General features: G+C 39.2%; 2 protein-coding genes across 2 annotated transcripts in view; one reads left to right on the top strand and one right to left on the bottom strand.

Annotated features, from left to right (window-relative positions):
• LOC139732710 (syndetin-like) overlaps window positions 1-6,823 on the top strand; it is a 34,593-nt gene extending 27,770 nt beyond the window's left edge. Inside the window, exons 25-30 of the mRNA XM_071643564.1 lie at window positions 1,746-1,904; window positions 3,490-3,530; window positions 4,354-4,434; window positions 4,948-5,046; window positions 5,991-6,081; window positions 6,690-6,823. Of these exons, the coding sequence (XP_071499665.1) occupies window positions 1,746-1,904; window positions 3,490-3,530; window positions 4,354-4,434; window positions 4,948-5,046; window positions 5,991-6,081; window positions 6,690-6,803 (585 nt within the window). The 3' untranslated portion in view covers window positions 6,804-6,823. The remainder of the gene's footprint in view (window positions 1-1,745; window positions 1,905-3,489; window positions 3,531-4,353; window positions 4,435-4,947; window positions 5,047-5,990; window positions 6,082-6,689) is intronic.
• A 5,596-nt stretch (window positions 6,824-12,419) lies between these two features.
• Window positions 12,420-13,364, bottom strand: LOC139732735 (uncharacterized). The gene has a single exon (XM_071643585.1). The coding sequence runs from the start codon at window positions 13,362-13,364 to the stop codon at window positions 12,420-12,422; it is 945 nt and encodes a 314-aa protein (XP_071499686.1).
• Between the last annotated feature and the right edge of the window lie 219 nt (window positions 13,365-13,583).

Here is a 13,583-nt window from a genome sequence, read left to right as displayed (position 1 = left end):
CCTGTAACCAGGAGGGTTTTAACCCATTGAGGATGGACTGATTTTGCTACAACACGCATTTCCCATAGACACCTGCCCGAGTATACTCAAGACGACTCCTCAACGGGCTATTAAAGAAGAACTTGCCCAACCTAGTTGTTCTGATGTTGGAACATTAATATTTTTAAAAACAAAAAAACAAAACAAAATCCCAACCCACAACAAAATATAAAGGCTTCCAAATGAAAATATTCCATTGATTTTATTCAAACAAAGTTTTTGGAATTTAAGTCAATAGGTCTATTCAGAATGCCATATCAACATGCTTGTAGTTAAATTCAAAAAGTTCAGAATTTCTAAGTATTGGCCTTTTTCAGGTTTGGATAGGAGATAGTGAAGATGATAAACTTTTATATATTATCATGATTATGAAATTCCTTCTTTCTCAGCCAAATGACCTTATTACATGGTTTTACACCAAATCACACTTGTCCATACTCACATGACTTAACCTCTGCATGCAAATGGGTGCCAAAAGCCCAAAGTTGACTAAAATTTTAGTCATTGTTTTTTGTTCTATGAGGGCAGTACCTCATTTAGCCCAAAACAGAACTTGGGGCGTCTATTAAAGGCCATGGCACACCTTTCCGGGCAAGCTACGCAGGCTTGTTGCGAGGAGGGATTTTCCAGCACGCAGGAGAATTTTCCGCGGGTGCATGCTACTTACCTTCTACTTTTGTGTATTCTGTGTGACCTGCGTGAGAGCTTTGAAACCGATCCGTTTTCTGTTATGAATGACTTACGGGTACTGAGAAGTACCTGCGTTGGAGTTGCCTGCGAGATGCTGCTGGTAAGAGTCTCCTACTGGTGTTCTGCGTGTACCTCTGCGAGCGAACCCCCACGACTCACTTGGAACAAGTTTTGAGCATGCTCAAGGCCTTGTCATACCGTATCTGGGGAAGTTTTGCGGCTTGACTTGCGGGGGAACAAATTTGCTACCCGGATCTCTCCGCAGTTGGTCCGCACCTGACGGTACCTAGCGCGTATCTCGCCTGTAGTCACCTGGAGGTGCGCACGCAAGTCCAATTTAACCGGAGCCAAGTTTTGAGCATGACCAAAACTTATTCTAGGTGAGTGGCGGGGATGCCCGGAGAGGTCCACGCAGAGCGCCAGTAGGAGGCCCTTGGCGGCAGCACCTCGCAGGCAACTCCCACGCAGGTATACTTAGCAGTCCTGGTATGCAGCCAAGATAATGACATTCTGTGGGACTTCTGCCATACCTTCAGAGGAATTCCTTCACTAAGTTGTCAGCCCCCACGCGACTGGTACACAGGCCACACAGCATGCCCGCAAGTAGAATTTAAGTAGAACGCGTCCAGCAAGTAAGACACATGCACTGACTCGCCCAAATCCTTGTCCGCCCTCAGAAATTGTCCGGTATGCTGGAAAATCCCTACACGCAACAAGCTTGTGTAGCTTGCCCGGAAAGGTGTGACAGGGCCTAAGCATGGTTGCAGGTAAACAGATTTGCGTGTGCACCTCCGCGCGACTACGGGTGAGATACAGTACGTGCTAGGTACTGTCATGTGCGGGTCATCTGCGGGGACCTCTGGGTAGTAAAAATTGTTCTTCGCAAGTCGCATACAAGGCTTGCCCGGAAAGTTGTGACACTGCAGAGAGACCCACTGTTATTCAGGCAGACCAGTGTTTCCTCTTGTGGTTCCTTTTGATGAGCATGACTAGTTTTCCTTCTGGTCATCCAACAGACGGTCAGCGTGGCCAGCGACCTGCGGAAGCCCATCTACCGGGGCGTGGCCTCCCGCTGCATGGACTATGACCGCATCCTGCAGCTGATGATGACGGTCAAGTGGGACATCAGGGACATCATGTCTCAGCACAGCCACTATGTGGATGCTCTGCTACAGGTCAGCTAAAAGGCCAATTCAATTCAATTCAATTCAATTCAATTCAAAATGACTTTATTTCCATATAAGGTAATATACAAAATGCTTACATGAGTACGTAATATTTTAAGAAACTTTGAATCACGTAAGTTTCAACAAAGCATGAATACAATATTATAATGATATCAACTTTGGTTTTTAGATAAATAAACAAGTAAGCGATCTTAATTTGTAACTCTACATGGAAAAGAGGAATTCACAAGAAAAGCGTTGCTTGTAAAATTTGTGAATTACTCTAGAAGGTGAGGGCATCTCATGATCCGTCAAGGACTTTATGTATGAAAATTTTAATATCCTGACGTCGGGCGAAATAATCAGAAAATAAAAAAAGGACTATGACAAGGACAAAAAACGAAAGCAGGGACGGAACAGACAGGAAATAAAACTAAAGATAGGCATGACAAAGAAATGGAGAGAAACAAAAACAAGACAATGTCTACATTCAGTTATCTGGAAAGATCACCAAGGCATGAGTAAGAACTTAAAATTCTGTACAAATTTGGCTTAAAACACAAACTCTTAGTAATTTTAAATAATACTTATCATTAATTTATTTATTTAATTTTGGACCTGTAAAACTTAAGTCTGAATAGAATGAGTGAAGTTTAATGAGCACAAAGGCAAAAATTTGATCAAAAGTGGATGAAGATTTGAGAAGTTATGAAATTGTAAAGTTTTGCTAATTTTCAGAAAACAATTATTGCACAGTGACTATGAATATGCAAATGAGTGACTTGATTATGTCATCACCTCACAGCATGCCAACAGCATTTGTAACAAAATCATAAGATTGCTATTTTTTATTGTGTTTTTAAAATCAAATATGCCCCATTCTCGAATCCTAATACAGTACAGCTGACTGATCATTACCTTAAAGCCAGGATTAACCTTACTGTTTGGTGTTTTGTACACTTTAGCAGCAGAAAAATTGTATATTCGTCAGTCTTGTGTACATGACATTTTACTCATTTGCATATTAATATTAAGCGTTGAGAACTGTTGGGCAAAAATTAGTAAAACCTCACAATTCTATAACTTAATTAATTTTTATCCAATTTTGAATCAAATTTACAATGTTATGTTTCTAAGATTTTGCTCTTTCCTTTCAGATGTACATTTAACTGGTCTGGAATACTCCTTAAATTACAAATATATTTTGTGTATATGTATTTATATATGCATTGATATGCATTATATTTCGAGAGGATATCATTTTGCAAATCGGGATCTTCTCTGATTCTGCAAATTGTAAAATTCACAGTGGAAAATACTTAATGTTTGAAAGAGAAATACATATTGTAGTAGTTGTAAGTATCAACTCATCCAGTTTTCCATCATTGATCGAATGAATGACATAAGTGAGAAGCATTTAGTTGAGGGAAATGATATGGTCTTGTTTGTAAGTTGTTTTTTCATTGTATCTCTTTAATTCAGTGGATGAAGAAATCAGAATTGCTTGAAATTTGTAGGAAATTTTAAATGATAGATTGAAAACATGGAATTTTAATCATTTTTGCTCCTCATATTCTTTAATTCCTATTCCCAGGACATGAGTGGATTTAGTAGCAGGCTGGACCTCATGAACAAGTAAGATCATTAATAGCATTGCTTCTTCTCAAAGAGGAAGTTTAGAGCGCCCTCTATATACCAGATTCTGTCAAGGTTTTCACAATTAAATTAAAAGTTTTGTGAGATTTTGCATATGAACTTAAACGCAAACTTCCATGTAGGATATGGGGGCATTGTTTCGATGGTAGTTTCTATTGTACACCTGTCTCCCTAATCTTGCCTTATGATAATGCTGATAATGCAAATGCATGGAGAGCTGAAGTTCTATTTTTATAGAAGAATGCAAAGTATTAGCTGAATCTGCATGTATTGCATGATCACTTAGTACAATTCCATACCATGTAAATGCCATCACCAGTTAAAAGGGTAAACTCTGGGAAATAGAATTGTCGAAATTTCATCAAAATTCTGACATAAGATAAGAAAGTTCTGCAATTTCAAAGTTTTACATGTTTATTTCACCGTGATATTGAAAGTGGTCATGAGAAGTTATGCAAAGTTGAACAGACAGTGATGTTATCACCTCACTACACTACAAATCCTATGTACACTAAAATACAAAATTTTGTTTTTGGAAAATAATTCATCAGCTACAGCCCCTCTCCTGATGGTGATAGCTATTATCTGCAGTCAATTACAAGACAGGTCAATAGTAGACGTTTGTGGTGATGACATCACCACAACTGCAAAGTTGTGCACTTGGTTGTTATAACAATACGTAAATAGGCAAACACATTTGAAACTTTTGTTAGTATTGAGTTAATTTTGAATGTTTTCTTGGATTTGATCTTGTTGGAAGTTGACAGTTGATGTTGCTATTCCCCCCTTTTTTCCCCACTAGGAGAGTACCAATCCCTATGGAAGCTCACCGTGTGCTGTGGGAGCATGTCATTCGCCTGGCAAATAGGATCTTAGTTGAGGGGTGAGTGCTTTTTACCATTAAGATACACTATTTATTTACCAAATAATGATAGTGATGATGATAATACTGCTCTAGTTGGTATATAAACTCCCAATAGCCCTACTGATGGAGCAACTTTTGTAATAATGACTTCTGCAATGTACTTCTTTTGATGATGATGTTGGAGGATCATCATCATCATTACTGTTAAAGTAATGGTAATAATTATAGTCATGATCATAACAACAACTAAACTAATAATATCCTTATTATCAGTATTGACTTATTGCACACTCTGGAAAACAACCTAAATCTTTTTATATTCCTTATTTCCATATCTGAATAGTGGTTGCTGTCACAATTTTCACACTATTTGTACCAAGATATGCAGTGAGAAAGGAAATATTCTCACCAGAGTGCTTGCAAATGAACAAAGTTCTCTGAAATGGGCCTAGCACAAGAAATGAATTTCGCCAAAGAGTCCGCTTTTCCAGTAAGTGTCACTAGTGCCCTCTTTGTCTTCAATCCCGCCAGCTTTGCCAGTGCCAAGAAGTGCAGTAATGAGGGAAGGGCCCTGATGCAGCTCGACTTCCAGCAGTTCCTCATCAAGATTGAAGGCATCGCTCAAGTCAAGTGAGTCGATGACTCTCTTTCTCTGGCCTCTGATGAATTGAAGAGCATCACCAGGCTCAAATGGGCTGTGATGAATTCATCATCATTTTTGTACTTGGGGATGGTTCAAATGACCCCAAATTAAGAGCGCGATGTTACCTTCTTGTATGTAATCCAACTTGCTTTTTTGTTATCAAGCACCCCTTGAATGTTTGGAATATTCTTTTACTCCAATGTAACAAAACCATTCAGATGCTGTCCATGACATTACCTATTAGAACTCTGTGTCTAATGTTTTTTTTTTTTTTTTTTTTTTTTTTTTTTTTTTAAATTACCTCATGTACAGAATGTTACTTTTGAACTTTCTTATAGAGTAAGAATGTGACCTATGCAACAGCAGGAGTTTTGATTTAGTCAGACAGGAAATGAAAGTTCTGCATTTCTTTGTTTTATGTGAAACAGCAGACTTGGTTGCGATTTCATATGTATGCAAATTAGATGTGGTGATAATATCATGTTTTGCTACAGCACAAGCTGGGAAGATAGCTGTGTTCGTGTGAGACTTTTTGCTTATTTAAAATCTTGTATCACCCCAAAACTCAAAACTGATTACCCCTGAATTTGCTCACATACACTTAGACAAAATTTACTATAAGCTATATATATTGGCATCTCCTCTCCCCAAAAGAAAACTAAGCAAACAAAATACAACATAATAAATCAAAGCTTAACTCTCATAAGAAGAACTGATATTTATTATCAAGACCTGCTGCTGTGGGACATTTGAAAAAAGTAAAGATGTCTTTTGTTTTACACAGAGATCTGTAGAGCAATAAGCTGCATGTTTCATTTAAAAAATAGTCACCAAAGATATTCTTCGAGACCTGCCTAAGTAATGACTTCAGTTGACCGTCACACAGTGTTGGATTCCTGTCTTTCTGTTCTTTTGGCTCATTTGCACTCAGACCCGTTCCAGACCGTGACTTTGTGGAAGCCTACGTGAAGGCCTACTACCTGTCTGAGACAGACATAGAACTCTGGGTGAAGGAACACAAGGTTTGTTATCAATCAATGTTAACTCTATAGCATGGGTGAAATGAAGCCAATGGAGCCATCATGCTACCTTTGATAGAGTAATAAAATGTGATGTCATAGCCATTTGTTGCAATGGAAACTGGTTTGAAATAACCTTACAGAGCCAAGAGCCTGAATGTCTATTTTTCCTCTCGGGAAACAAAAATAGCAATACAAATGTGACCAGGTACCAGTGCCTCTGAATAAGAAGATCTTTCATTCAAGTAATGTGAAAGTTAGTGCAGTGAGCATGATCATATTGTGGATAAAGGGGAATTCTAACCATAGATTATAGATAGCAATATTACAGGCAGTGAACCCTGTCAGTTACCACTCCTCATGAAATGGGAAATATGTGTCTGTCTTCTCAATTATTTATGTCTCTTCCATGGAAGTCCTTCCGTTATCCCACAGTCCTTCACCCTAGCTCAGAGCTATTCTCAGTCAGTTTTGCACTCCTCTTCTTCCAGTGGAAGGGGAAAGCAACCCAAGTCCCCAACAAGCCACCATGATTCTATGTCTCTGACACCCCCCCCCCCCCCCCCCATTCTTTTTCCTCATCCTGATATTGTCATTTCTATGGTGGACAGGAGTACTCGGCGAAGCAGCTCAGCAGTCTGGTGTCCTGTGCCGTCAGCTCCAAGAAGTCTCGCCAGAGGATTCTGAATGCCATCGAGGACTTCGAGAAGAGCAGGCCCAGGTAGCACAGCATGCTGGCGAGAGGAGGAAGGATCTCGCGGGAATTCGCCCGTGACTTTCCCCCAGTGTTGTCAAGTTACGCACTGGGGACTTTAACCACTTGCCCGGTGACACTGTGGACAGCTACTGGGGACTTTACCACTTGCCCGCTAACACTGTGGACAGCTACATATGACATATGTTTGAGTTTATGCATGTACGCGACATTGTCTCCCGCGTTTTCTGCCCAAAGTGAGTATGCATTCACCCCAAGTTTGCCATTGTCCTAAATCTGGCATGGTAAATTCTCATTTGTGACATCGTACCGACCTCTTGGTCACACTCGCTCAGCTTCCTGACTGTTTCAACTGGTATCGACAAGCCTTTCGAGAGTCCGTCAACTTGTACGCTGTGGATGTATCAACCATCTCAGTGTACTTATGGCTTCATGAGTGAAAGTGGTTCTCACACACTCCAATGAAAAGGTCTTACTACAGAGATGATAGAAGGGTATGGCTCATTCTCATTACCCTCACTTCTTCTCCTCCTCCTCCTCTCCTCAACATCATCATCATCGTGTGGTAGCCAAGGGAGGAGGGTCCCTTGGAGTCATTTGTGCTATCACATGCAGTACCATCCCCCAGATTTTAAGTGTCAAAGCAGAGGATTAGTGATGTTAAGGCAATTATTAATTGCTCCCTAGTTGGGTATATTCAAAGTGAGTAGCTGTGGTTTAAAAAAAAAAAATGTACTAAGTCCCATTTTTGTCTCCACATGACTTATCAAAGGAATGGAAAATTTTAAGATTATGCTTTGTCTTAATTTTGAATTGAGATGTGAAAACTGTTCAAAGTTTCTGTCAAGTCTCCTAGTATACTAAGTACCATATCTGACTAAAACTGCCATTTTCCAGGATACTCAAATGGACTGCAACAATATTGTGCAACTTAAAAGTCTCTGATGCTTACCAGTAATCAACAAAAATATCAACAATTGGCTGAGCTAATACAATGTTATTACATCATGTTAAAGTCATTTAAATCTTGCATATATTCATTTAAAGAATCAGGTATGTATTCCACTCCAAGTTACCAGTTACACAATTTTCATGCTAACCCACAAATAAATAAGAGTATACTATAAATGTATTACTAGTGTAGCACTAATCTGAGAGTGTGTCATGGTAGACTGTCCGAACAGATTTTGCTTTACTGGATGATAATTTAGTTAGTGAAGAGAATGCTGGAAGAAAGGGCATTTCACATCTCGTAAGTTGTACTTTCCTGACTAGTCTGAAGGTTATTAGGTGATGGGTTACATTTATAGTTGTTGCATGTTATTATTATTGTTATGCAATGGCTTCATGCAAGTACAGGTTTTCTCTGTTTGCAATAATGTCCAGATATTTGCTGTTTACACGGTGACAATTTTGATATTTTGTGTGATTTAGAGACAGTCAACTTTACTCCAACTGGCATGTGTGGTTCTTGTTTCCTGCACAATGTACCTTCCTAATAACTGTTTGCAATTCAGTACTCTGTATAGCATGTAGCTAAATTTAATACTCGCTGCATAGTTCTGTCCACCTTTGGGTCATCATGCTATAGGTATGGTGATGAACTGCATATTTACCTATTTTACCTTGTATGATCACTTCGAAAGTATAACTCAAATGCATTCCTTGATGTTTAGAATGTGATTTGTCATCACAGTATGATTATGTCATTGTCTTGGACAAAGTGACAGAAATTTAGTCAGCCATGCACAAAGACTGTATTAATACACACGCTTGTTTTCAAGAAAAGATAATACAGAATCACCAGCCATGCATGATGTTCAACGTCACTATAATGATATTCACACAAATATGTTGTTGTTGTTTTTTTGTATAGAGAAGCAAAAGCTACCAACTCTTTCATTTGTAAATTCTGGTGTCTGTATATTTTGTTCATAGCTCTCTCAGAGACTTTCTGGATGAGATGCCATTTTTAATATGCATCATTGTCTTGATCCTGTACTTAACTCGTTCCATCTATCTTGGTAGCTGCCTGTTCATAATGATTACACATCCCAAATTCCAGTGTGTGACTGGTAGACTGAAATTCAATTGCACACATGACAGTAATGTTAGAGTATAGAATGGTCCTTGTGAATTTCAACATGCTGTATTTACCATAGTACAGTATCTTGCAAGCAAACAAAGATTACTTGCATTGTGACCAAGAAAGTATTTACTTCTAAGTTGATGTCCTTTCCTGGCATATTCATTTTTCTGTTGCTTAGTACAGTCTTTTAACTGCGTACAGTGCACTCCTGTTTTAGTGAACATGGTTATAACAAAATTCTTGTGACAATGAAGTAAAAATCTATCACTGTAATTATCAACTGTATATCTTTATGTGCTTAGCTGTTCAGCTGTTACAAAATTTCACTGTAACAAAAGAAAACTGCCAGTCCCAAGGACTTTGCTATAACAGGAGTGCACTGTATTGTGCTCTGATTGTGGAAAACATAAGTTTTGTTGGAACTTTTACATTGGACCATAAACTTTAATGTGCCATTCTTCCTGAGATATTACTATATAAGCTGTTATTTTCATGAATTCGTGAATCACTGTTGCACCGCGAATTTAACAACACGTGAATATGTTGCTATGTGCTAGGTTAATAGTGCATTGAAGATAGCCTTGGTTTAAATTTGCGAAAACAACATCTCGCAAAAATGTCCGAGACCTCCTCATTCGCAAAAATATCTCTAGGCGAAAATAATAGCTTGTAAACTATCTGGTTTAGATTCATGCTACAAATGGTAAATTAGAAACCTCATGATTGTAAGAAATTAGAAGAAGGTGAAGATAAGCTACAGTATAACTCCTATTTATTCAAATAGATATGGTCACATTAGATGGATTAAGTTTTGTGATTTTGTTTTGTTTTTCCAAATCTGAATGATATATTAAAGTCAGTTCATAGTTTCTTTTCCTTGTAGGATGAATTTGGTGGTTGTAGAAGTAATTGACATGTGGATTTTTTTTTTTGTTTTGTCAAAAGCATTTGCTCTCTATTCATGCTGAATGTCACAATTATCTTCCATAGGTAGTTTTTTTTTCCTAAGTAAGGGTGAACATCGTTTTTTATTGTGAAATAGCCAGTAAAATTTGATTCTGTGTTTCTTTCAAAATGTTGTGGAAATAAGTCCAATTAAATGTAACACACCTACATTATGAACATTTACAAATGAGATTGATTTATCCAACTTGGTAAATTCTGCTTCTTTCCCTTACCTAATCCTGTAGTTCATCAATAATCCTTGTGCCCCTTTCAAATATATGACAACAACCCTTGGAGAAGACTTAAGTTTAATGTTGGTTGCTTTTCACAGTTGGCTGCTGTGTGCATGGTCTTTCACATGTAATCTCTTATTAGGGTAGATTATAGCAGACTCATAAATGAGATCTCTGCTATATCAGGGTTCAACATTAGTGGTGGCCCAGGGCCACTAAAGAAATGGTGCCAGACCACCAAATTTTATCATTTGTTGGCTTGATCGGGCAACTAAGATTCAAAATGGATTGTTACTCTTGGTTTTATTTTGGGCCACTACATATCATTTTCTGGCCACCAGAATTTCAGATTGAAAGATTGTAGTGGCCAGACAAAAAAAAAATTAGTGTTGAGCCCTGGCTATAGACATGTTTGAATTGTGTCATATGAGTTGTATGACTGCAGACTTGCCCCATTAAAGCATATAACTTGTAGTTATCACAGGTGTGTGGAAAAAAAAATACCTTACAGCATTTGATCTCTCTGTATGACAGTGATGTTTATTGAAGTGGTTATCAGTTGATTGCTACAGAGTCAGTTGGAAAAAACAAAATGTCTCATCTTTTTGAAGTTGCCTTGCTCAAAGTATGAACATTTAATCGTGGGTTTTGATTAAATGTTCACACATGGAACAAGACGACTTCAAAATGATGGGACATTCTTTTTCTGACTATGTATTTTGAACCCCTGTAATGCTTAACCTGTTGAGGACGGACTGATTTTGCTACAACACGCATCTCCCATAGACACCTGCCCATTACTCGGGACTCGTCCTCAACGGGTTAAGAAGAAATGCACCATCCAATTATCTTTATGTGTGAGTGAACACTGCCCATCCTGCAAACAGTGTACTAGAACTTTACCCCAAAGTATTACAGTCATCTGTGAATTTCAGAGAGTAATCATCAAATCGAGAAGTGTTCATGACAACTGTGCATAGTAGTGAGGGCAGTAGAGCATAAATTAGATTTTGGTGCATTGTAGAACCAATCTGAGGCAGATATTGATATTATGTCTGATGTTTCACTTACATTTGATCAAAATCACCTGAAACTCTTGATCTATTTGGATGGCTAGATCAAGTAAATGTGTTCAAAGAGTATAACAAAATCATTACTTCATGAGACCCTTTTAGGCAATTAACTCTTATAAATCTTTTCCCCCTCCCAAGCATTGAGCAATGTGTCAAACTGTATGCATATGAATTATAGCTTCAGGTATGAAAATACTTTTACAATGTACTGATGGTCACAAATCATGAACATGTTATTAGTAGTACAATATGTGTAAGTTTTTACAGAAACACTGCACGGCATTACACGTTATGTTATGTGTTACATTATTGTGTCATATAGAGAATGGTTATTGCAGAAGTATAAATTATGATACACATATCAACTCTGTGGTACATTGTTCCTTTGGAACCTACATGAGATTACTTTGCTGATGTTTGTGTGTGTGTATGTGTGTACATGTAAATGTCAAATGTTATTTCTGTATCATAGCATTTGTTTTGTTTTTTTCTAAAGTTAAGCAGTACAAATGTATCTGGGGAATTTGGGGGAGGGGTTTAATAGTGCTATATCATACTTTGTTAAACTGGATTGCTACCTGAATATTACCAAATTGGAAAGTTAAACAAGTATATGTGTAATTATAAATGTGTGTATACATGTGTGTGTATGGATTATATATATATATATATATATATATATATATATATATATATATATGTATATGTATGTATAATATGCACACACACACTGTATATATATTTATATATATACTGTTAAATACATGTAAATGTAAATGTTACATATATATACATATATATATATGTATATGTATGTATGTATATATATACAAATATGCATTATGTATATATATATATATACAAATATGCATATGCACAGTAAATAAGGCTTAATGCACCATAAATGTATATTTATCAGCAACTACACCTGCACGCACCCATACACACACACAGACATGCACAAAGAAGTAGAAATATTACATCCTCTTCAACTCATGCGCATACACAATCATTTCTAACGATAGGAACTTGTGCAAAAATCAAGGACTGACGAAAAACACAGAAATGCTTTCAGTGTAATAGAACACGGTTACTTTAATCTTGTACCAACTCGCAAATAATGAAAATAATGATATATACAATCGTGTCACACAGGCATAAATGGCTTAAACCGCACATAATAGTATGTTGGATTATGTCACCAAAGTGAGAACAGTTCCTGAGTTGAAATGACTTTGATTGTCTGGCACAGTTCTGAGTTCGATTCAGCTAGACATGTCCACCGTTCAAGCTGAGATTCGCTCCAGTTTCCGATCCAAGACGTGCGTCCTGTAGTGGCGTTTCAGGTTCCCGGACTGGGCGAAGGCTCGGCTACATCCCTCGTAGTGACACCTGTATGGCTTCTCCCCGGTGTGAGTGCGACGATGCTTGGTCAGTGTGGACAGGTCACCGAAGCGCTGGTCGCAGTCGAGACAGCGGTAGGGCCGATCGCCGGTGTGGGTGCGGAGATGAGTGCGGAGCGACGTCCTCTGGGCGAACGACTTCGGGCACGACGGGCAGCGAAAGGGGCGGTCTCCGGTGTGAGTGCGCATATGCGACGAGCGGTTCGATGCCTGGGCGAATCGCTTCGGGCAGTGTCGGCAGGCGAAGGGCAGCTCCCCGGGCTGTCCCGATGAGGATGGCGGCGAAGCGATGGTGGCGCTGCTATTTCGGCGATACCCGATGAGGTAATCCGGCGAGATACTCGTACAGGAGTCGGAGGCGTTCGGAGAGGATCGAGCACTCCCGGAAGAGTCAGGCGATGTCGCACTGGAGAGGGAAGACGGGGCTTGGTAGACGTGCTGCTTGCGCATGAAGAAAGTCTGGTGCCTAATGCGATCCCGAAGCGGTGCTTTCGTCGAAGCCGAGGGGGATACCAGCCAGTTGACTACCTCAGATCGACGCGCAGATGGCTTCGGAATATCAGTCAGCTGCTGGATCGCGGGTCTCACATCCGACGTCGGAGCGGACAGTCGAGGCGAACCGGGGCAGAGCGGGCAGTTGGGGACGTGGCAGTTGAAGATCTGACAGGTTGTCTGCTGATGATGACGAGACCAGATCACGGAGGCGATGGCCCTGTTGAAGTCAGGCTCGTTGGTGTGGATAGAAATCGGCATCAGCAGGTTATCCATGCCCAACGTCAGCAGCGATGACGCCACCTGGAAACGCTCGACGTCGGCCTCATTCCGCATCCTGTATATGAAGAAAATATGAACATAAGAGACAACATTAGCATTTGCATCAACGATCATCAGCTACGAACATGAAGTATGCACACACACCAACGAAATATAAGAAACACAATATCCACCAACTGACATTCCTAAACGCTGCTTCCAAGCTCTCTTCAAACTTGCCTTTTAACATAGGCAGCTAAGGAACATTTCGACAATCGCCAAGTAACCATATGT

Source organism: Diadema antillarum, unplaced genomic scaffold, assembly GCF_040938485.1.
Source record: "Diadema antillarum isolate AM-2024a unplaced genomic scaffold, OU_Dant_1.0 seq00000445_RagTag, whole genome shotgun sequence".
Classification (NCBI taxonomy): domain Eukaryota; kingdom Metazoa; phylum Echinodermata; class Echinoidea; order Diadematoida; family Diadematidae; genus Diadema; species Diadema antillarum.
Note: the sequence above shows the minus strand (reverse complement) of the source record. Positions and strands in the feature narration are given on the sequence as shown.